We start from the raw sequence: 25,855 nt of genomic DNA, 5'->3' as shown, positions 1-25,855 counted from the left end.
ATTAATTAAATATAGACAGCAATAAAAGGCAGTGGTTATAAAGGGAGGAAAGGCTCCGAATTCCTTCTCATAAACACAATCATTTCAAAACCCATTGTAAAGTAAGAAAAGACATTTCTCCAAAGAATATAAATAAATGGACAATAAGCATAGGAAGAGATGTTCAACATCATAAGTCTTCAAAGAAATGCAAATCAAAACCACAATGAAGAGCGGTTTCCCAACTACCAGGATAATTATAGTTAAAAAGACAACAATGAACATAAAAACCATTAGAAAAATTCAAACTTTTTTATACTGCTAAAGGGAATATAAAATGCACTAAATGGCACGGGGACTCTGAAAACAATTAGTGGTTGCCCCAAAAGGTAAACATAAGTACGTACATACAATAGGATTATATGATCCCAGCAGAATTTCAAAACATAGGTTGACATGAAAACCAATAAATGGCTATTCAGAGTGGGATCACTCCTAAGAGTCACAAAGTGGAGTCAAGTCAAATACCCATCAACATACAAATGAAAATCAAAATGTGAACTATTTAGATGAATAGTATAGTACTCAGGTATAAGAAAGAATAGGTATTAGGACATCTCATAATAAGGATGAATTCCGCTTCTCAAAAGTTCTTATAAACTTAGTAAGGCACTGAGCCTCTGCTCAAAGTCAAAGTATGAAACCAAACAAGTAAGTACAGAAAAATGTTCTTGTCAAGCATGTCTGTGTCTCTGTGTCTCTCTATCTGTGTGTCTTTCTGACTGTCTGTCTCTTTCTGTGCCTCTCTGTCTCTGTCCCCCACCCCCGTGTGTGTGTACACCCTAATAGGGGTTGAAGACTTGTAAAAGATGACATGGCAGACATGTGGTAAATAGACACAGTGAGAAAAAAATATGAAAAATAAAACACACCCAGTCACTAACACATTCTTATTTTATGAGATGAGATTAGTATAGTTTTATGGTCATAAGGAAATCTTTGATGAATTGAAAGGCTGAGCCTTGTACACATGGAAAAGCCACTGTTGGTGTGGAAAGTACTGAGTGTTAAAGAGTGGCCTGTCACTGCTTTGACCCTGTGCACCGAAGCCATTCAGCATAGATCCTAGGCTGCACTCTGGGGACGCTGCTTGCGTAAATCTGGCAGACTGGGAAAACGTCTTTCTCATCTGCTCTTAGAAGCTGCTGCTGCTGCTGTCCGCAGGACCAGACTTAATGGAATATTGACTCAAAGAATGGAATTCTGTTTTCTCAGTTGCTTTTTCATTCGTTTTGAAAGTGAACTGTCTCACTTTAGGGCACATTTAGAAACTACGATACCTTTGAATGAGAAGCGAGGAACAGCATTATTTAAAAGCCGCGAGCACTGCTGCAGGCCTGACATGCGGCTGAATGCTTTCCTGGGAGGTAACCAAAACCGCTGATCCATGACTACCGGGCAGAAGCAGCAAGCGGTAGCTCTGGCAGGCAGGCACGGGATCTTAGTGGCAGGTGAACTGGCTTCACCGCTCACGCACAGCCCACTGCAGCTTATGCTGCTGATTCGGCTCCTTCTTGTCTCCAAAGGTATAGCACAAAGAAAAAATTCCCTCAGACAATCATCTATCATGTTTATAAACAAAACCCAGAAAACCAATGCTGCAAAAAAGCCCAGCACTGAATAAATGTTTACTTATGAATGAGATAATGTTACATCATCTAACTACTTTCTGAGGTGGACACTCCTACCTCCCAGATCAAGAATAAGGGAAGCCCCACGAGGTTCAGCAATCACCCATGTCATAGAGTCTGCATATTCTGCCCCAAACGTAGTGCTGGCATCTTTTCCATGCAGTCGAACCCATAATACCTCAGGCTGCAATAACTTTATATACTGATCACGTATGTTTTTCATCTAAAGATAATACAGGATTTTTTTTTTGTAATCCTAAATATGAAAGCAAGACCAAGAACATTTCCTGGAAAACCTCTAATTCCCCTTTTCTGCCATACAAATATCTCCAATCTTGTTCAGAATGGTAATCATTCTACCAAGGAATAGCTAGTGAATTTTATATAACCTGACTTTATATTATTGAAATTATTTTTATAGCCATTTCCTCTATGATTAAAGAGTTGTGGTAACCAAAATTCTACAGTCAAGTTTAGCTTTAACATTATATAGTATTAGAAGTTTTATCAATGGATTAGTTTAAACATTATTTATTTGGTTAACAGAGGATCTTCTGAGAGATTAATGGGTAAGGATTACATACCTTGTTTTTAAAATAAACTTCAATTGGCAATATGAAACCAGCATACCCAGACTCTTCTACTTTGTAAGGTGGGTCTTTGCACACTGCAAAATTAAAAAAGAAAACAGGAAAGGTAAGACTGGCAGACAAAAATACATTGCTATAAACATTCTACCATCTAGAGCATGCCCAATTTTCACAGCCCTTTCCCATTTCACAGTAGAGTCTCTGATTCCTTCTTCTCGGGGACCTAAAACAATAACTTTCCTATCTATATTTTTAATTAAAATCTGGGTGGAGTATAGCTCATTACAGTCAACCATGGTCACAGTGAGTGACTTAGTTATAATTCTCAGAAACAGGACAGGGTCTGTAATCAAAGCTAAAAAGAACTAAATGAACTACAGAGTTTCCTAAGTAAAGAAACAGCCAAAACTGGGAGTTAAGGAAAATCACTCCCTGCCTAAGCTGCTGTCCTAAGCTCTGAGATGTCCTGGGTGGTCTCCTTCCTCAGAGATCTGAAACCCAGGCTGTCACTTCTTCTCATGCTTACTAAGAGTCAATGTCTCCATCTTTCCCAAGCCACCAAAAAATAAGTTTTAATGAGATTCCACCACAAAACTCACAAAACTCAATCACATGGTAAGACTATAAATGATCTTCATATTTCCTAAACTAAAACAAAATTAAAGCAAGATCTTGGAGAATTAGAGAACTTAGGAAATGAAATTCATTCCTCTAAATCAATCACAAGCCCACTGAATTTATTCTTGCTAAGTATTGTGGGCTGGAGAGTCAGGAGCATTTGCTCCTGGGTTCACTATCTAGCTCTCACATGGCATCTTACAACTTCAGTTACAAAGGATCTGTTGCCCTCTTCTAAGCTCGACAGACTCTTGCATGCATGTGGTACACATATATGCTCAAAAACGCATGTGCACACACACACACACACACAGTACACTAAGTATCTTTAAAAGAAGGTGGTTCCACAGTGTAACAAGGTAAAACTAGATGTACTAAATGTCGAGATGCACTCTAGGACGCCAAGCCCTCATCAGCAGCCCAGGTTTTCCACCACAGCCCTTGGACTTCATTCAAACTCTGGCTTCCCTCAGACATGCACGGTACCTCCCACCTACGCTCAATGCTTCCTTCCACTCTTCCTTCCTTATCCAAACCGCAAGTTCCTCACCAAGTCTTCCTGGACCACAGAGTACCTCCTTACCCCCACCCGAAGCATTAATTATCTAAACACTACTCTGAAGCTAAACAGAGTTCCTTCGAACCACATACTAAAAACCCAGCCTGTTTATTCCTCTTGCCTCAGGAACAGGGTAAAAACAAAACCTATTTTACCTTGGGAAGTTAAAACGAGGTCAGGTGGTCAAGGTGCAAAAGCTGGCACACCTGAGTGCCAATCTACGACCTAGTTCAATCTCCAGTCTTTCTCTACAAAGTCGCCTCACTTCCCTGAACCCTGGAATCCTCGTCTAAACAGTTTGAAGAAGAAGCATGGTGACCGCCATATACTGAATGTCTATGCTCCCCCAAATTCTCGTGTTGATATTCTAATCTCTGATGTTAATGGTATCACAAGATTCCTTTGAGAGGTGATCAAGAGGTGAAACCTTCATGAATGAGTTTTGTATTCCCAACCCTCAGAGAAGCTTCTATTTGCAGTAGATGAAATTAACACAGAGATCCACAACGGGCTAAGGTGCAGAGAATATGAGATGGAGCATCTAGAATGTACCCCCTTTTCCCAAGGTTTGGGGTGGTTGCAGATGAAGGAGGAAAGAACTATAAGAGCCAGAGACAGTGAGTGAACACAGAGAAACAATACCCTCTGGACGCAACATGAAGCTGCAGACGTGACTTCACAGCAGCTGCGGTAACCCCTATGCAAACCCAACCAAGACCAAACAGACCATAGGACAGACAGGGGAGAAGGGTATGGAACCTCACCCCGAGCTGAGGGGCTATTCGCAGTTGAGAACTGTCAGGAGTTTGGCCCCTATTAGATCGACCATGCTCTAGCAGGTTACAGATCTGTGCATATCTGGACCGCATCAACTGGACATGATGGGTGTCGGGAGAAGAGTGGACACAAACTGGGCATGGAGGAATGGTGAAGCTGAGAAGAATTAGGGGAGGGGATGAAAATTGTCAAAACTCAACTCACTGTGCAAAATTCCCAAAGGACTACTAGTAGGAGTGTGGTCCAAAAATTCTCTGATCATTTCCCCAATGTGAACCCACAGCAAGACGCCAGTCAACAATCCTAAACATCAGAATCTGCACATAGCAAGACGCCAGTCAACAATCCTAAACATCAGAATCTGCACATAGCAAGACGCCAGTCAACAATCCTAAACATCAGAATCTGCACATAGCAAGACGCCAGTCAACAATCCTAAACAACATCAGAATCTGCACACAGCAAGATGCCAGTCAACAATCCTAAAGAGAATCCGCACGTCAGAATCTGCACGTGATGGTACCCTGATCACTACCCCAGTGTGAACCCACAGCAAGACGCCAGTCAACAATCCAAATCCTTGATATCAGACTTCAGGCCACCAGAATTACAAGAAATAAACACTTCCTGTTTCTAAGCTATCAGGTCCTCTGTACTCTGTTACTACAGTTTGAACGAACCAAGATGATCCATACACAAATGCAGCAAGGGGCTCCATGTAGAAACCCATTCTCACGCAAGCCAATCACCACATCACCTCTCGGATGAAAGCAAAATGGAAACAGGAAGAAGAAGAAAGGCTTGGGTTTGGAACACAGGACTGTGAACCACAGCTTTGGGATGGAGATCTGCAGGCGGTTTCTGCTTCCTTCCTCTCAAACAGGGAAAAAACAGCATCTATACACCTGCAAGCACTGCTGCAGTGTGCAAGGTGACTGCAGGCAGGGAACACGACAAACATGGTGAGTTTTATTTTTAAAGGAAGGTTGGTGATGCACATGAATATTGGCTACACACGGCACAGACAGGAATATGGCTACACAAATGTGAGTGGACCACGAGGGTCTGTTTTGTTTTTCCTTGACAGTGTTTCACCATGTAGCGCAGGCTAGCCTGAAAATCTCGGTCCTCCTGCCTCAATCTCCTGAGTACAAAGATTATAGATAGAAATGTACCACCAAACAAGCTGAAGCCAAGATGTTAACATCCAACTATCTCCGATAAAAATCACCTCCCAAAATGACATCAGAAAAAGTCACGAATTAAGCAACTCACTTTATCTTGTACGTTTTTCTAATTAAAAGAAAAAGAAAGAGCAAAAGGATCCAGAGTAGTGGCAGTCACTCATCCCCTGACCACCTGCCAATCTTCATGAATATTCAAATGACCTGAAGACTGGGGTGACCATGCAGCCCCACCCAGTGCTGGTGGCTGGCATCATTACACGCGTGGCCTTTCTAAACTGTGGAGCCCTTGAAAATGGCAATTTCAGTGTATGAAATCCTCAAAGAATTAATGAAATTATTTTTAGGCAGCAGTTTTGATGCCCAGGTTGCTTGGGATTAATCATGCCTGTGTCATTTGAAGGAAGTTTATTTTGTGGGCTGCGGCACCCGCCAGAGAGTTATGGCTGCTCCTCTCTGAACCCTTTTGTATAATTCATTTTCTCTATTCTGCATGCGAATTGCTCCAATTATAGGAAACAGCTGTTAGTGGGTACATCTTCGAGTTGAAAATCTTGGGATTTTTTTTTCCGGCCTCCTAAAGGAAGCGATCGGCTGTGTACTAATGTTCTGTATAAGTCTGTTCCCATAAGAAAATATATTTATTAACTTATACCTCAATTATTTTAAATGAAAAATTTTCATTTACAAGAAACAATACCTATACAGTATCCTGAATTCTTAACTAGAAGTAAATAGTAAGGCCAGCAAGGTGGCTCAGCCAGTTAAAACACCACAAATACAACGCCCTGAGTCCAATCCCTGAAACACACACAAAGAAAGAAAAGAATCAGCTTCTTCAAGCTATCTCTGATTTCCACACATATATGCATGAACACACACAAATAATAAACTTAAATATAATGAAAGGTTTAAAAGACAAATTAAAACTGTGTCTATGTGTACAGACGTACATACATGTATGCTCATACAGGTATGCGTGCATGTGCCTCTGGAAGTCAGATGTCAACTTTGGGTTTCATTTCCCCCTCACACACCATGTGCCTTTTTGTTGTTTTGGTTTTGGTTTGGTTTTTTTGTTTTTGTTTTTTGTTTTTTTGAGACAGGATCTTATTATGTAGCCCTGGCTGTCCTGGAACTCACTCTGTAGACCAGGCTGGCCTGCAACTCACAGAGATCTGCCTGTTTCTGTTTCCCAGGTGCTGGGATTAAAGGTGTGTGCTGCTATGCTAGCCATGTACCAATTTTTGAGACAAGGTTTCTCACTGACCTGGCACTTGATTGAGACTAAGACAATTAGACAGCAAACCTCAGGGATCTGTCTGTGGCTCCCTCCCAAAACTGGGATTACAAGAGCATACCAATTTGGCCAGTTTTAACATTGGTTCTACAGATCTAACGTTAGTCTTTGTGATCACACAGCACAAGCACTTGTCCGACAGAGCCATCTCCCTAGCCAGATTTAGATCAAATCAACATATGAAAAAGGTGATATAAATCCATAGTTCTTGTCTGAAAATTAGGGAGCTTTCTTCACTCTAGAATGCTAGAACCCTAAACATGGATGTCTGGGCTAGTTCTAGAGAAGAAGCAGGATCAGACTTGAAGACACAGCCAGTGAGGGTAGTGCTTTCCTAAAGCAGCTTCTTCAAAACTGTAGGGACAGCAGAGACACTAACCCGCAATGTGTGGCATAAAGCTAACTGCACATACTGAACATGGGCCTATTTTATTTTGACCTTGGAAAATCATACAAGGGGAAGAAAAGACAAAAGGCCATAACTTTGTTACCAAAGAATAAGACAAATCCATATACTTACTAATGAGTAAACGCTAAGTGAAAATTTTACTATTTTCATTTATGAAAAAAGGTCTGAAAAAGAGATATACCTAGCACAGAAAGAGTTTCTTAGATGAATAAACAAACTAGTGGCCATGCAACAAATTATATAAACAAAAACAAATTTAATTCATACAATAATCGGGCTCATTTTTGGTTTTAAAAAAGACCCATAGAAATCCTTCATCAAATCCAAAAGACCTTCATTTAAGCATTAAAGATACTATTAAGCAACACCTATTTCACCATTTCTCAAGAAAACAGCTGGTAAATTCCCTTCCAGAGCAGTTCTCTAGGCTATTTACTTAGACACTATGATTTATGTTGCTCTGAATACTTCTATAAAAACATGGCCCAGCTGCCCATTGATAATTATTGGTCTTATTTTATTTACTACACTGAGCCCTTCAGGAAGGAAACACACCAGTCTCCTTATATATAGACTGGTTATTATCACTGCTTTGTGTCAATTGTTGCTTCCAGCTTGCGCATTTTTAGACTCCTTCCCTTCCCAGTTCAGTTCCACCTCACAGAGTCTCCAGAAATGGGGAACACAGTGCCCAACACAGCTCATCTCATTGTCCCAGCGTCTGAAAGTCTGGCATCCACATCTAAGACTTGGAGCATCAGGGGACAGCTTACCACACTGTCCCTAAACATGGCCTACGCCTGTGCAGTATGACATTCTAAAAAGAACAAAAATCAACAGTTGGGTTCCATATTTGTTTTTATAAGAACATGTGGACTCATATTTATAAGTCTCCCCCACGCCCCTCACAAACACACAAGAAAGAGAGATACACACACATGTTTATTCATCGCTGCTTCTATTTGGCCACTTTCTAAACAACAGACAAACGAAATTTTCTCCCTTTGTCTTTATTACCTGTTCTTCATTTTCCTGAAAAGGGATTAAAGATAGCATCAGGCATTTTTGAATTGTATTGTGGAGTTTTTCACCTTACTCATTTTGAAAGTTCATGTGCAATCCTGAAATATAATCCTTTCCACATGCAACAGACAACTGTGTATGAACACAAACATTTTTCATAAAGCTTTAGAAACACCAATAAAACACAGCCCTCTGGAGTAGGAGTGGACCATAGTTTACTTCCTTCAGATTTCCCACACGGCCCAACTCAAACAGCACCGCCTCCGGAGAGCCTTCTGCTAACACTGTGACGCCAAATGTACTCTCTGTTTCTTATCATACCAAACTAGTTAGTCCTGATGTAACTGTGACGATCAACCTCTACCCAAGGCACATTCTTTCATTTATGAAACTGAGTTAATAAAATGTAACTTTAATGTAGGCTTTAAAAGTAGGAACTGTACATGCCTGGGAGCTAGAAAGGAAAGAAACAGGACAAGATGTCAAGCAGAGTATGACTAAAGGCATCATATACACAGCATTTTTGAAAATGGTGGCACAAAATAATACAGACACAGCCTGTGGGGGGTGGCATAAATTACACATTTAAAAAGGTCATTTTTGTCACAGTGCTCCAAGACAGCCCTAGACCTAAACTACGAGCTCCCGGCTCTAAGACAATCAAATTGCAAAACTCTCAAGGACTCATATGATGACTTCACTTGCTGGTAACTTACAAGTTTACATACGTATTAGGAATATCTTTAGCCTCTCTGTGTGTTCTAATATGTATAAGGAATGTCCACCATAGGATCATGTACTTGATCTGAAAACTTGGTTCAGGTCATTGGGAAAATTTTAGAACCTTTAGGATTGGGGCTCTCAACCTTCTTCCTTTAATACAATTACTTATGTTGTGGTGACCCCAACCATAAAATTATTCCCTTGCAGCCTCATAGCTGTTACACTACTGTTATGAAATTTAATGTAAATGTCTATTGTGCAAGATAGCTGGTGTGTGACCCCCCTACCCCCCCAAAAATGGTTCTCAACCTGTGACCCATGGGTTGAGAACCAATACTTTAGGAGGTATAATTTTGCTGAAGGAAATATGTCACTGATGGTAGGCTTGGAGAAGTTGTAGCCTCTCCCCACTTCTTGCACTCTCTGCTTCCTGTGTATGGATAAGATGTGATCTCTCAGCTACAGTGCTAGCAGCCACGATCAAGCTTCTCTGCCATCCTAGACTCTCCCTCAGAAATCATGAACCCCAAATGACTTCTTTCTTCTCTACATTGCTCATGGTCATGGTAGTTTATCACCCAACAAAAAAAAAAAAAAAAAAAAAAAAAAAAAAAAGGCTGGTATATTCCCCAAGAGGGAATTCAGTAGAAAGCTGTTTGTTTTCTACACTGTGTTTTATTGCAGCTGACATGGTGCTGAGGATCTTATTGAGGTCTTGGGTATGTTAGGCAAGCACTCTATCAACTGAGTGACCTCTCCAGTCTTTTGACAAAAATTCTGCCAGAATTAGCCAAGTCCAGGTAGCTAAAACTAAGTCAATAAATTTCCTTTTAAGAAAATACGATCACAACGTTAAAACGGGACTCCCTTCAAAAATATTAATTCAAGGAACTTGCTGTAACAATATTTGTTAAAACCAGCAAAACAAAAACTGTCCCAAACTAGAAAACAACATGAATTGCTAGTCAACAATCCTTCAGACTAATGTTGAACCTTCTCCTAGCAACTTGGCCTACATTTACTCCAAAAGCACATGAAATTGCTCTTACAGTTTTAAACAAATAGCCAAATGGAAATACATTTCCAGGCTAATTGGATGGGAAAAGCAAAACTCCATCTTTAGAAAGTTCATATCAGAGATAAACCTAATTTTTATGCAGAGTTATTCAGAAAGAAACGCGCTGAGATTTTTATCCCATGGAAGACCATTATCCTAGTACTTGGTAGGCTGTGGTGAAAGAAATGAGCTAGATGACAGGGTAGGCCACACATGGAAAGCTGCACTTTCTTTCTTCAAAAGAAAATCAGAACAAACAAAGAAGCAAAAAGATAAGGGGTTTGGGGGGAGAAGAAGAAAAAGGGGGAAAAAAAAAAAACACCAAAATCTCACACAAAACAGTATTTCAGGCCTGTCTGAAAAAGCAGCATTTGGTAGATAAAGAATGATCTTCCAACGAAGAAACTGAGAAATGGTCCCAGTGTTAAAAGTTACTTAGCTTTTAAATTTTTATTTTGATTAATTTTTGCATATTTTATGTATATAAGGGTTTTGTTTAGATGTTTGAACATGTGCATTCCATGTACGTACCTGAAGTGCAGAAGAAGGTGTCAAGAGTCCCAGAACTGGAGCTATAGATGTTTATGAGCTCCCTTGTGGGTGCTGGGAATAGAATCCAGCTCCTCCCTAAGAACAGCAAGTGCTCCTAACTGCTGAGCAGCTCTCCAGCCCTCCATTTGCATTTTTAAATCAAGTAAATAAAAGGCCAATAAAGGGTATTATTTTAAGTATCACCTAATGATTTCACTATGCAGAAAACTCCTCTGACATTGGTTTTGACTCAACCTTGCATCCCAGATAATTTTACAACTGAGGCTGCATTTTATTCTGAGGAAGGAAACAAGGCTAGGGTAAGAATAGAGAAGAAACACGCACACAGAAAATACTAAGGAAGGGAGCAACAAAAAGACAAGAGAGCAGAGCAACAGTAAAAAAGGCTGAAGCAAGGAGCATGGGAGTAAGCAGGTCATGTGTAAGAGTTAAAAGAAAAACAAGACAAAGGCGTTGGGGGGTCTTGCAAGAACAGAAATAACTTTTACAATGACACAGGAAGACACACAAACAACCACAGAGAGACCTGTCCTTACTTGACCTCCCAGAGCTCCTTCAGCTCTTACCAGGTTTCTCCTGTCTAAGGTGAGGGACACTCGTTCTTTCCTACAAACTCTCTAAGCGGACCCCTCATCCATCCCTATCCCACCTTGTGTTGGATGTACAGATTTGCCTGTCATTTCAGTCTCATTTCTCGCACCTTAAATTTTCCAATGCTACAAACTCCAGAGAAAGCGATGGGTCTTAAGATTTGATAATTAGACATATTCTTAGAAATACGTATAATACAGTTTTGAATGATGAACTTTAAATAAAAACCTGTCCCTGTTCGTGAACAGTACAAAAGCAGGATCTAAAACTGAAGAATTTTAGCCATATTAAAAGGCAGTGAGTTTTAAGGGCAATTTTTCAAAAATAAAAGATCACAAGTGCAAAGCTATTTTCTTAGGGTAAGAAAACCACGTGACAATGGGGGAAACATGTTTCAGAAGGGGAGCACAAGAGGGTGACCATTCAGAATACTAAGAGAGAAAAGTTTATTTTCTCAAGCATAACCTCATATTAAAAATATACCTTCCAACCAAAATGAGTAGGTTTTTCCCCCTTTAAATCAGTAGTGTCTTCAGAGTTACTTTTAAAGGCAGAACAATGATATTCTCTCCTAGTGCTTACAATTCAATTTCTTATTCTGATACGTATTCTTTTCCAAAGGCAGAGAACAATAAACGGTGACATACGCAAGAGAGCTACCAGCTGTGCGCGGGTGACAGACATGGCCATGCATTATGAAGTAATCAAATATAATAAATCAAATACAAAACCCATTTCCAACAAAAATAAACAGCTGAGACCACCACAATCAAACTTCACAGAGACACCAAAGGAGGGCAGTCCAGCAAGGGCAGCAACTTAGCTTTCACTTCTCAATTTTTGCTTTATTCTCTTTCCAACAGTGGAAAAAAATGCTTCCAGAGAGGGTGCAGAGGAGCAAGACTTCTTTGCAGCATCTTATCAACTCAACGCTTTTGGTCTCTGTGCAGTGGTCAGCGCTGAGAAGCTTATCCAAGCAGAGGAACTGCTTTAGCTCCAAGAACAACCAGAATCAAAGAGCAGGAAAGAAACACAACAACAACAAACCCCAAACCTCTTGTTTAGCAGAAAGAAACAATGGTATCCAAACAATAGACAGAGAGCAACGTTGCCCTAAATAAACAGGGGGATGGGTGAGGAGTACAGAAAAATGAGACAGAACAGGAAGTTGGAACAAAAGGAAGTGGATGAAGATGATGTTGGGAATCACTGAGGTGCCCAATAAGAAGGCAAGCATGCTAGAGCACATGGCTGAGGATTCTTGAAGATCTAGTATTTTGCTCACCTAAATCAAGGATCCATTGGGAAACCGAGTTCAGCAACAGACTTATGGCAAGGCGGAGAGAGATAGGAACGGAGGAAGAGAGGAACCAACGGACAGACAAACAGACAGGAGTTTAGTGGTCAGTTAGTACTCAGGGCTGCTGAAAAGGGCCTCTACTTGCAAATGCAACCTGGACACTCACATGATAAACTCTGTTCCATCATTTATAGAATGAAGTGACACTATTTCCAACTTCATATAGCTCCTGCATACTTAAAAACCAACATCCAGTCTAAAGATAGAGAGGTAATCCCTGCTAACACGGAGAACATTCTGTATATCGAGGTACACCCACTGATCGAAAAGTAGTCAAATACAAACCAAAAATGCACGGAAACTTGTTTGGATTTTCCTAAAACCCTTCTCCAAAAGCAGCCTAACATACACCTATTTGTAATTAGTTTAAACATTCTCAGCTAACATTTCAAGTATATTGTAAAATAGGGGTGTTGAAATGCTGCAACAGAACAGACTAGAAAATGGAAACATAATCTCGCTTTAAGACCCACACTGTACCTACCCCAAGATCCAGTAATACCACTATTGGGAATATACCCAAGAGATGCCACATCAAATGACAAAAGTATCTGTTCAACTATGTTCATAGCAGCATTGTTTGTAATAGCCAAAACCTGGAAACAACCTAGATGCCCTTCAATGGAGGAATGGATAAAGAAAGTGTGGAATATATACATATTAGAGTACTACTCAGCAGTAAAAAACAATGACTTCTCGAATTTTGCGTGCAAATGGATGGAAATAGAAAACACTATCCTGAGTGAGGTATCCCAGACCCAAAAAGAGGAACATGGGATGTACTCACTCATAATCGGTTTCTAGCCATAAATAAAAGACATTAAGCATATAATGTGTGATCCTATAGAAGTTAAATAAGAAAGTGAACCCAAAGAAAATCATATAGTCATCCGCATGGAGAGGGGGAAGTAGACAAGATTGCAGGGCAAAAACTGGGAACTTGCGGGTGAGGTGGCACGGGGCAAAGGGGAAATGGGATGAGAAATATGAGAAGGGGAGGATGGGAGGAGCTCGGGGGATTGGGATGGTTGGGATATAGGAAGGATGGATACGGGAGCAGCGAAGTATATATCCTATCTAAGGGAGCCATCTTAGGGCTGGCAAGAGACTTGACTCTAGAGGGGTTCGCAGGTGTCCAGGAATATGTCCCCAGCTGGTACCTTGGGCAACTAAGGAGAGGGAACCTGAAATGACCCTATCCTATACTGATGAATTTCTTGCATATCACCTTAGAACCTTCATCTGGCGATGGATCGAGGTAGAGACAGATTCTCAATTTGGAGCAACGGTCTGAGCTCTTAAGGTCCAAATGAGGAGCAGAAGGAGGGAGAACAAGAGCAAAAAATCAGGACCACGAGGGATGCACCCACCCACTGTGACAGTGGAACTGATTTATTAGGAGCCCACCAAGGCCAGCTGGTCTGGGACTGAATAAGCATGGGTTGATTCCGGACTCTCTGAGCATGGCGGTCAATGAAGACTGATGAGAAGCCAAGGACAATGGCACTAGGTTTCAATCCTAATACATGAACTGGCTTTGTGGGAGCTTAGCCTGTTTAGAAGCTCACCTTCCTGGACGTAGATAGAAGACCTTCGTCTTCCCGCAGGGCAGAGAATTTGGACTGCTCTTCAGTATCGAGAGGGAGGGGGAATGGTGTGGGGGGAGGAGAAGAGGAGTGGGGATAGGGGGAGGGGAGTGGGGGGAGGGGGCAATATTTGGGAGGAGGGGAGGGAAATGGGAAACGGGGAGCAGGTGGAAATTTTAATTAAAAAAGAATAAAAAAATAAATAAAAAAAAAAAAAAAAAAAAAAAAAAAAAAAAAAAGACCCACACTGTAGTAAAAGACAAATTAGCAGGAAATCAAGAGACATAGCTCTGGCTTCAAGTCTCTTTTAAACACTCACTTTGGACCTCTGTCATCGCAAAGAAACCAGCTTCTACTTCAGAGGCTGCCTCAGCATCCAAAGTTCTACTATTCCAAAAAAACTATGCCGCTACTAACTTGAAAGGGAATGTATAATGTATATTAGTAGCTTCAATTAAGCATGAAATTTCTACGGGCTAATTAACACATCTGTTATAACAAAAATCAGAAAACTGAGATAAAACAATCCCAACAAGAATTCAACATTATTCTTGAATTGGTTTCTGGCTGCTTTGTTGCACGTACATGCATGTGTGTGTACATTCACCTGTGGAGGATTGAGACCAGGGGTCTCGGGTAGCCAATGCTGGCCTTAAAATGAAGACTTTATGTTCCTGATCTTTATACTTCCATATCCCACATGCTGGAGTTCCAGGCATGCACCACCATACTCAAGTTTGAATTCTGTCTTATAATTCTGGGAACTGAACCCATAGCTTCAACCAAGCAGGTCAGATACTCTAGGACTGAGCTACACACTCAGCTTCAACACTTGAACTCTTTCAAGTGCATTCCAGTAAAGGTTTTTCATAATCAGCGACAAATTTTATTTTTATTAGACCATTAAAATATTACTGATTTTTTAAAACAGAGACTGCCTCGTGGAAAAAAAAACGAAATTTTATAAATTAGATTTTCACTTACTCATTTCCATCCTTACTGTGGAGTGTGATTAAATCTGCTGAACAAGACCCCATTTCACATATATAAATCAAAATAGAAACTTCATTCCTTAGGACTTGATATAATTGAGTTATAGCCGCATATCAACTCAAGTGTTACAGAATGAAACAACAAGATATGTGGTAGCATTTATGAGAAACACCGTGCTTTTATTTTTAGAGAGAGGTAGAACAGAAAATTAAATCAACTGTTTGCACATTAGGCATAGTGCATTATGTAAAAAGCTCTTTGTGGTGTGATTTTACCATATATTGCGTTTGCAGTAACCTCTGTTCTTAATCACATTGAAGCCTATTATATTACTTTTTAACTACAAAGCACTCTGCCTCAATGCAGTCAATCTTAATAGTATTCCTGACTGCACATATAAAAGATAGGTTGATGAATAGGTTTATGCCCTATTGAAGGAGACGGGATGGTTCAACAGAGATTAAATAAAGCTATAAAACTCCTGCCAGTAGCTGAATCTTAAACCCAAAGAGAAGAACACAACTCAAACCAAATTTTATAGGCAAAGGTCAAACAAGATAATAATTACGACTGCAGCTTGAAGAGTTGCTAGCATTCACTTGCTCAGGGTAATTCTGAAGGGAAGGTCCTCCACCCTGGAGTAGAGTCTGATCACCTTAGGAACCCACTGTTAAAAGCAATTGGGCCTTTTGTGCAAGCCTACACATGCAGTTTCTCCTGTTACGTCATACCATAAAAATAAATCCCAGAATTACAAAAATTATAATAGTAATAGAACTATTAATTTTGATATGAGCTTTATGCTTTTATAGAAACCTATTACTTAAAAAAGGAAAGGGGGCTTATAAAGGATAAAGCACCGGTTACAGTTCCTGAACCTTTGGTTTGTAGGCGGACTCCGACCACACTAGTTGCTAATGTCCCACCGCCAGTTCTGACCAGTCTCTACAGAGAAGCCAGCATCTCTCCACATACAGAACTGCAGAACTGAAAGACAAACTTATCTATAAGAAACTGTGGGGAATATAAAGTAAGCTAAAATAATAAGAAAATATTTTTATTATATAAATGAATTATTATGTGAATGGCAAAATTTTTGTCATCAAACAATGAGAGAATTCAGACCTGTTTGAAGTTTGTGTGGTCTGTTTTATAAAATTGTTTTTTTGTTGTTTTGTTTTTGAAAGGTGGTCAGTTGGGGAGGTGAACGAGAGGTAGTGGGAGTGAGTACGATATTACATTTTATGATATTGTATATATATATATATCAAGTATATTACATACATGTATTTAAGTAGCATATGTGCAGCTACTGTCTCATACAACTAATATACAGCAATACAGATTTTTAATAACCAACAGGAAAAATCATTCTTTCTTTGCCACCATTGCTTATGTTAAAAATGTACAATCACATGTAGTTTCTCTCCCAAACAGGCACACACTGTAACAGGACACTGATATCACCTAATACAGTAAGTCACGTAAACTAATATGCATAAGCCCACATCATTGTTACTGGGACTTTCTTTTAGTTTTATTGATTTTATTATTTCATGTGTATGAGTATTTTGCCTGCATATGTGTGCAATATATACATGCCTGGTGCCTCCAGAAGACTGAAGAGGGATCAGATCCCCTGGGACTAGAGTCGGTTTCTATAAAAATATAAAGCTATTATCAAAATTCATTTTCTGTTAATATTTTCCTTTTTATTAGTCTAGGACTGCATAAGTAGGTTTGCACAAAAGGTCCAATAGTACAAACATTCACAGATGGTTGAGAGCAGCTTTGTGGGCTCTGGGATCCAAACCTGAACCCTCCCGAAGAGCCAACTCTCCAGCCCTGCTATTTTGTTTTTATGAAGAAATGTTGGTAGGTAAACCCTAATTCCATTGATTGTAATCTGGGCTTGGAAAAGGTAGAAATCAAGCAATAGAACTTGATTTAACAGGAAGAAGCTTTTAATATTTTATAACACAATAATTTATTCATAAATAAATGCATTTGGCCTCCCACATACCCTCCCTCTAAAGAAGTAGAAATGAAACTTTGCCAATATGCCACGTTCTTCCCGACTATGGCAAAGAGCAGTAAGATAGTTAAAGACAGCAAATATAAAATCACTTCTTCCTTGAACACAGGATTAAAGGTTTGATTTATTTAACGCTTTCGCCAAGTCCCTGTAAGATCACTGATGTCACATAAATCCATAAGGAGAAGAGAAGCAGTAGAAGAGCCCTGCCAACCCCCCCTTGGTGCAGATAGAATATGACAGCTTAAGCAATTTACTCCGGGGTCAGGAAGCTAATTCCTGGCATTCAATCAATAGATATTTATTAATGGTCTCTGTGCCCAGCACTCCCTACTGGATGCTTAGATTTAAAGTTTTTTTCTTCTTTCTGCTAATTTCTCTTCTTACTTTATTTTACAGAACAGTTCTCACATAATAATAAAAAAAAAATCTTTAAAAGAGTGATGTGAAAACCACAAACTCAAAGAAAATCCATGGGCAAACAGTAGTCTGGAATCCGAATTATTCATACAGTCAGGAAGCACTGAGACCTCCAGGTACCTCCTATGCATACAACCCACAGCTCCACAATACAAGACACTAACAGCTCAGTTTTATGGAGAAACCACGTATACAGCCAGCTGATTAATTTGTGTTCCTATTTCTCTGCCACTTCCTATCCCACAGTAACTAGCTTTAGGCAAGTAACATAGGTTCTTTCTCCATCTGATTCTTCCAGGCACAAACAGCATACTGCAGGACCAAGCAGATTCACTGTAAACACACTGTGCATTTTATGACAAAGTTGTTCTGTAAATGTTAAGCTCCTATCAAATACTAATGAAGTGTTTTAGTTTGTTCCTTGAGACAGGGTTTCCCTCTATAATCCCAGCTCACCTAGAGTTTACAGGGCAACTAAAGGATGGCCTTGAACAAAGGCAGCCTCAGTCTCCAAGTGCTGCAGTCATGGTCAGGAAACTCCCTACCAGACTGAAATATTAGTCTCAAGAAGAAATAGTTTGCCGACATGCTTATTTCTACACAAGAGAGACATGGTGCCGTTTAGCCAAAGTATCTAACCAAGAGTTAAATAGACCTTAACACATTGCCAACACTGAGGATAAAGAACTGTAGTAGGAAAGAGATACATTAACACAACAAGGAAAATGAATTCAGATGTTTCTTCTCTTACAAATATGGCTCATTTGAAATTCTCATCTTAATTGAATGATTTTTCCCTATCTCAGACTTCTCAGGCGTAAGCCCAGCAGTCTGCTGTCCTAAACCTTGAGTGATTCTGACATGCTCAGTGCTGAAAGCCAAGAGATTGCCTCACACGGTCACCATGGTGAGAGAAGCAATCCATTCTGGCTCCCCTACTTCTCCTTTCTTCCTACTGAATCACTGTTTTCCCCTAGCCCTATAAAATAGCATCCCTTACTAAGACATAAATTTTTAATGGCCAGAGTCTTCTGTATTATCACCCACTAAAAACTCCTTTTCTAATACTACTTTAATATCAAAATTATTGTATCACCAAATGTAATTTTTTTAGAGAACAAAATACCCCCCCCCCTTTATTTTAAGACTATCTCTCAACTGTGTAGATATATAGGCCAGGCCAGACTTGAACTCACAATCTCCAAGAATCAGTCACACGAGTGTTAAGATTAAATGTGCCATCATGCCCAGCAAGGTTATGGATCTTAATACAGCACAAGAGGTACATGTTTACTGCTTGAGCTTTTCTGCCAAGAATGGATGGAAAGATCATGTGAGGAACTTTCTAGATGATGTTCAACTGTTGCTTTAATTATAAGGGAAAAGGATGGGCATAAAATTCAAGCTGAGTTCAGCAGATAAGATCAAAATTCTCCCAAATGGAATATCAAGAACAGAGTAATCCCATTATGTCACTTCAATGAAATCCAAAAGTCTTATTTAAATTAAAAAATAACGCCAACCAAAATAAGTAAATAAGAACAAGGAAGAAAAAGATAATAAGAACAAGTTAATCAACTGAGAACAAAGCAGCTGCCAGCAGCTTCCCAACACTAACTCAAGCCTGGCCAGCATGCAACACCGAAATACAATACATAAATAAGTATTATGCAACTTGCAAAACGACTACTGTACTTTCTGGTCATTGCACAAATAGAATGTGTTGTGCCACACTCTCCACTGATGTCTGTTCCTAGAAGGCTAGAGATGATGTCCAACGGAAGTGTCAAATGCCTAATGACATGATTAAAGGAGACTGCCCAAATGGTGACAATGTGGCCAGGCCATCTCCACACAGGAGAGTGACCTTGTTGCAGCTGCTTCTGGTTTCAAATATCATCTACGAGGATTTTTTCTGTCTCTTGGATCTTGTAACACACACACACACCACATTATGCACCTATACAAACATACAATTTCTGAAGGTCTCAACATCATTCCCATATCTTATTATAAGCTTAATTTGAAACAAAAGAAGATTATTCAGCAATCTCACCATAAGACCACACAGAAACGTTTATGACAATCTGTTTAAATAAATGACTTGAACAAACTAAGGTGTGCTTGATATGGTGGCACAGAGTCAGGAGAATACAGTGTCTAGGGAGTTAGGATTAGATATATATTAATTTCCAAATAAAGCTACATGCACATTTCATTTTCAATGACTACTTGACCCACAATTAATATTCATTACATTAACTCAATTACGTTCAAGATACTACTAAAAACGATTCTTTCCTATCTTGTCAGTTTGCCTTGGAGCATGAATCTCATTGTCCACAAACTACAAACCTCACTCTGCACCTGAAGTCTCTGCCTTAATTCAGCCGAGACTTATGACACTATGCATTAACTTCTTTTAATTAAAAATTTTTCATGCAATATATTTTGATCAGCCTCCTCCTATTCCTCTCAAATCCTCCCACTTCCCTATCCATGCAACTTTGTGTTCTCTCTTCCCCTCCCTCCCCCTGCTCTCTTTTGCTCCCCACTCTCTCTCTCTCTAACAAAAATAACAAGAAACAAAAACCACAAAACCATATTAACTTGTGTTCAATCCTGGCTTGAGTAAATATTACAAACACTGTGTTCTCAAGAAAAGTGCCCAAACTGTGGCTGGATGAGAAAAAGAGGAAAAGAAAGAGACCAACAAGTCTGCGAAGATACTATGCTAATAAAGATAATTCCGATAACTAGTAAGTTACAAACACTAGTTAACCAGTTACGAAAATTAGCAAACTGGTTATGAAGACTAACAAACTGAGACAATATTTCTAAGAGTACTTGAAAAAAAATCACCCTCATTTACAAGAATATGCTCAGGGATGTTTATTCCAAATCCCCACCAGAATCTCTTGGCTATTTTTAAGTGATTGTACAAGGTTGTCCTAAATGATTGGAGACAGAATTTAAGCTGGTATAAGACTCCAAACAGATCTAGAACAGCCTGGTGCTATGAATTCACCAATAGACCATATGCCTAGTAAGGCCTCCAGGAAGCCAATACTGAGGCTACTTGACACAATGAAATAGCAGCAAGAGTGGGTGAGAAACCCGCTGCTGAAGAGTTTATTTATATAAACATCAGTAGGATGTATACAACCTTAAAGGTTCACGGTGAAGCCATTTGTATGGATAAGATAGCTGATCCATAAATAAACACAGCAGAAATGCTGAACACTTTGCTGTGCACGGTGACACTCTTTGGCAGTTAAACTTGCATAATGCAAAACAAGACAGCCAAACACATGGCCCTTAATAACTTACATAAAAGTCCTGTCACATATTCCTAAATCTTAACAACATTTCACAATGATACCACATCAATTCTTCTTTCCTCGAATCCATAATTGATTTTATTAACTTTAATGGTATAGTTCCCAAATCTGACCTATTATACTAAAACCAAGACAACAAATACCCTCAATTAAGTAATAGGTAAGATTATGTTGACTATATTAAAGTTTCATAAAACTTTATGATGCTTTTATATTGAAATGAGTAATGTACACATTAAAAAGAATCCATCAAGATCAGAAATAAATCATTAATAACTTAGTAAACATGATACTTGAATAATTAAAAAGCACAATAAAAACCAGTTCAAGATATTCGGGATAAGAGTGGAGAGATGTCATTGACTTTATGAAGAAAACCTCAATTAACTTTCATTTCTTCGATCTTGATCTTTCCAGGACTTGGTGGACAGTAAATGTGGGGACAAATGACCCATGAATATTAAGTCTTTATCCAAAAATGCATATATTTTATTTTAATAGCTTGAAAATAGTCTATCAGGAAAGCTGTGTGTCAGGGGTTATTTTAATTAGTAACAAATTTATCCTACAAGCTGAACTACATATCTCATTAATTAATAGTGCATATATTTTCCTAAGTGGAAAACTTAAGAGTGCTACATAAATTTCTGGAGACATCACAATGCCTGACTTCAAACTCTACTACAGAGCTGCAGTGCTGAAAACAGCATAAGAACAGAAAGGAGGACCAATGGAACCAAATCTAAGACCCAGATATCAATCCACACACTTACGAACACCCGATTTTTGACAGAAAAGCAAAAAATATAAAATGGAAAAAAGAAATGATCTTCAATAAATGGTGCTGTCATGACTGGATATCAACATGTAGAAGAATGAAAATAGATTCAGATCTATCGCCATGCACAAAACTCAACTCCAAATGAATCAAAGACTTCAACACAAAACCAACCACACTGAACCTCATAGAAGAGAAAGTGGGAAGTACACTTGAATGCATTGGCACAGGGAACTACTTCCTAAATATAACCCCAGCAGCACAGACACTGAGAGAAACAATTAATAAGTGGGACCTCCTGAAACTGAGAAGCTTCTGTAAAGCAAAGGACATGGTCAACAAGACAAAATGCCAGCCTACAGATTGGGAAAAGATCTTCACTAACCACACATCAAACAGAGGTCTGATCTCCAAAACATACAAAGAACTCAAGAAATTGGTCATCAAAAGAACACATAATCCAATAAAAAAAAAAAAAGGAGTACAGACCTAAACAAAGAACTCTCAACAACAGAGGAATCTAAAATGACTGAAAGACACTCAAGGAAATGTTCAACATCCTTAGTCATCAGAGAATACAAGTCAAAACAACTCTGAGATTCCATCTTACACCTGTAAGAATGGCCAAGATCAAAAACACTGATGAGAACTTATGCTGGAGAGGATTTAGGATAAAGGGAACATTCCTCCACTGATGGTGGGAATGCAAACTGGTACAGCCAATCTGGATATCAGTATGGCGATTTCTCAGAAAATTAGAAAACAACCTACCTCAAGACCCAGCAATACCACAAGGGCATGTGCTCAACTATGTTCACAGCAGCATTGTTTATCATAATCAGAACCTGGAAACAACCTAAAAGCCCTTCGATCAAAGAATGGATAAGAAAAGTGTGGTACATTTACACAATGGAGTACTACATAGCAGAAAAAAATAATGACATCTTGAAATTTGCAGGCAAATGGATGGATCTAGACAACATCATATAGAGTGAGGGAACCCAGACCCAGAAAGACAAATATCATATGTACTCACTCATAAGTATCTTTTAGACATAAAGCAAAGAAAACCAGCCTACACTTCACAATCCCAGAGAACCTAGACAACAATAAGGACCCTAAGAGAGACATGCATGATCTAAACTACATGGGAAGAAGAAAAAGAGAAGATCTTCTAAGTAAATTGGAAGCATGGGGACCATGGGAGAGGGCAGAGGGGTGTGGAGAGGAAGGGAGGGGAGCAGAGGAAAATATATAGCTCAATATAAACAATAAAAAAGGAAGAAAAAAAAAAGAGTGCTACCTAAAATTCTCCAAGACATTTATTTTGTCAACCCAAAAATAAGAAATTAGTCTTTCAACATTCTTGCTTCTGTTTAGTGAAGACATTTCTGGATGTCATATGATTAAGAGAGCATAAAAAATAGGGGGGAAGATGCTTGAAAAATGTGTACATCATTGGACCATCTCTGAATACATTGGTTGGTTAGTTGGTTAATTGGTCTGAGACAGGGTCACACTATATAGCCTTAACTGGCCTGGAGATATGTCCTCCAAGTGCTAGAAGTAAAGGCATGCCGTCCCATGCCCAGCTCTTTTCCATACATCTTAAAGCAGGTAAGCCAGTTTGATTTTTAAAGAAGCTAGAGATACTGAAATCAGAGAATGCTGTTGAACAGAACCACTGACGTGTAGTTGGGTTTTTTCCTACTCTTTACTCTTTGGAGGCCCACCACCCAGCTCCCAAATAAATATGCAGGACTTATTCTTACTTATGAATGCCCAGCCTTAGCTTGGCTTGTTTCTAGCCAGATTTTCTTAAATTACCCTATCTTATCCCTCTGGGTTTTTAATTTTTTCTATTTCTATTTTTTTTCTTACATTCTTATTCAGTGTCTGGCTGTGTGGCTTTCCCCCCCCACACCCCTTACATCCTTCTCCCTTCCTATTCTCCTTCCTCCGTCTTCTCTCTTCTTTTTATTCTCTCTGTATGCTAGCCCCGCCTATCCATTCTCCTGCCTAGCTATTGGCCGTTCAACTCTTTCAGACCTATCAGGTGTTTGAGACAGGCAAAGTAACACAGGTTTACAAAGTTAATCAAATAGAATATAAAAGAATGCAACACATCTTTCTGCCATTAAACAAATATTCCAGAGCATAAGCAAATGCAAAACATCTCAATATTCCATAACCCTGACAAAAGCAGTGCAAACTCTAGTTAATAGATCTTATAATTCTATGTAATCTAGTTCCTCTGCATGCCTAGTCCACAGGTTTCTATTTTGAGAAATAAATCTCAATCACATCATTTATATCCTTAAATGAGAGTGACATATTAAATTAAAAGATATGAAAGTTTAGGGGACGGGAGAGTTTAGAACATGTGAAACCTTAGCTTCAATGACCTCACTGAAAAGGGGAAGGAATGAAAGGAGTTTGAGAATGTCTGTACTGTAAACCAGAAATTCAAAGCTCACACAGTTAATATAGCTGGCAGCTCCACTTGGGTCAGGGTCATCAGAAATGCCAATGAAAACCTATCTGCTATTATTCAAAATGAAAACTTTCTATTCTAAGACAGTATATTATATTGAAGTCCAGATAGGCCCAATTTAGCTGGGATTTTCATCCAAAAACCTGACATTTCACTGATCTCTAAATATTAAACACAAACTGTTAGGGATGATTATGATAAAAATTGATTAAGTGCCAAGATTTAAATTCATGTCAAAAATGGCAGAGCACTTCAACGATTCAATCTTTGGTTTTTACTTAAAAACAAAAACTTCTGTCTATTATTTAAAAACAGTCTTTCTCGGGCCAGGTTTCAAAACCAACGAATGTCCTTTGTTGCTCTCATCATGTTATGAATATGCTATAAATAGCCTGGCCAGCAATTTCACCTTTAATTGAACAAACATTGACCAGAGCCAGGAAAGATTTCTGTCCCCTCCCTTCCCTGAGGCCCAGTAGGATGAACTGCCCAAGGGATTCCATACAACCTTTGAATGCCATGGTCTTAGAGCTGATGTGTTTTGAAATATCACGGTTCTTTCTTACTACATTCTTTTCCTTGCCAGAAGAACGTGGAACAAAAATAAAAAGTCTAATGTGTTGGCTGCAAGATTGTGTCATGAGAGGAATTTTCAAAGCTTTTTATCTTAGTCAACAAACAGTACAAACTGCTTGTGCCCAGAAGTCTTAAAGCAGTATTAAAAAAAAAAAAAAAAAAAAGGCTTTGCCGTGGCATTTGGCCTTCACACGTAACCCCAGAGAAAGACCTTGGACAACAGACCCCATCCCCATCTTAGTGAAGCAATTTGCTACCAAAACTAAAGCTGACAGCCTATCCTGATGAGAATGTTCTTCTAATGGCCGAGAAGACGAAACCTTTGGACAGAAATGCCTCCTTCCCTATGTTCTCTAGAGTCAAACCTGGGTTGCTTGACCCAAATAAGAGCCCTGTAATTTCTTCCTGCCATGAAATATCTATAACATGAAGGATAGAGCTAGATTCCTTTCCGCCTCTTGTTTATTTCCCAATACATCTGTCATCTCAGCTTTCGGGAGACAAGGGTTGCATGAAGGCCAGCGTGGGCTACGAAATAAAACTGTCCAAAAAAGAGAGTCCCAGCTCAAAGACAGGTACAAACATCTTTTTCTTTCTCTCTTAAAGATCTTGAAATTAGGGTGGAGGACAGAGAGACAGCATGGTAGGTACAGAATAGGAGGGGCACGATAGCAACTGGGAAGAGTGCAGGGCTAAGTGGGGCAGCTTGGGTTCAAACTCTAACTCCTTACACGATGACTCAAGCAGGCATCTGCACCTCTCGACTCTGCTCGTGTGTAACGAGGGTCTAGTATTCATCCACTCTCTGTCTAGTTGTACTGAGAAAGGTGCCTGCTTTATAAGAGTACCAATAGGGACTGTGTGCAGCGAGGGTGAGAACTATTTATTGTCTTGTTTGTTTCCTTTGTTTGTTGTTGTTGTTTTGTTTAAAAAACAAAAGAAACAAAACTAGGTCTTGCGAAGCCTAAGCTTCAGAAGAAGTTCAGTTCCATCTCTAGGAATTTCAAAATGGAATTTTCCACAGAGGGCTTGGCTCAGAACAGCAGCTCCAGAGAGACTGACAAGCCCTGGTGACAGCTCAGATTTGAAGGCTCTCAATTAAAGAGATCCCACTCTGCCCTCATCTGGCAGGGCCCGAATTCCTTCTTGTGCTATCCCTAAGATGATGAATCTCTTTCATTAGAGAGGGCTAGGTATCTTGGGAGGAACTACTTAAATT

The 25,855-nt window shown here is 39.4% G+C and overlaps 1 protein-coding gene across 2 annotated transcripts in view; it reads right to left on the bottom strand.

The window, feature by feature from the left end:
- Window positions 1-25,855, bottom strand: part of Mllt3 (MLLT3 super elongation complex subunit) — a 269,185-nt gene that overhangs the window by 106,280 nt on the left and 137,050 nt on the right. For both annotated transcript variants that reach the window (XM_057785470.1, XM_057785471.1), the window contains exon 3: window positions 2,255-2,337. In XM_057785470.1, coding sequence (XP_057641453.1) covers window positions 2,255-2,337 — 83 coding nt within the window. The remainder of the gene's footprint in view (window positions 1-2,254; window positions 2,338-25,855) is intronic.

This window comes from Chionomys nivalis, chromosome 11 (genome assembly GCF_950005125.1).
Source record: "Chionomys nivalis chromosome 11, mChiNiv1.1, whole genome shotgun sequence".
Classification (NCBI taxonomy): Eukaryota; Metazoa; Chordata; class Mammalia; order Rodentia; family Cricetidae; genus Chionomys; species Chionomys nivalis.
This window is presented reverse-complemented; position numbering and strand designations above follow the sequence as displayed.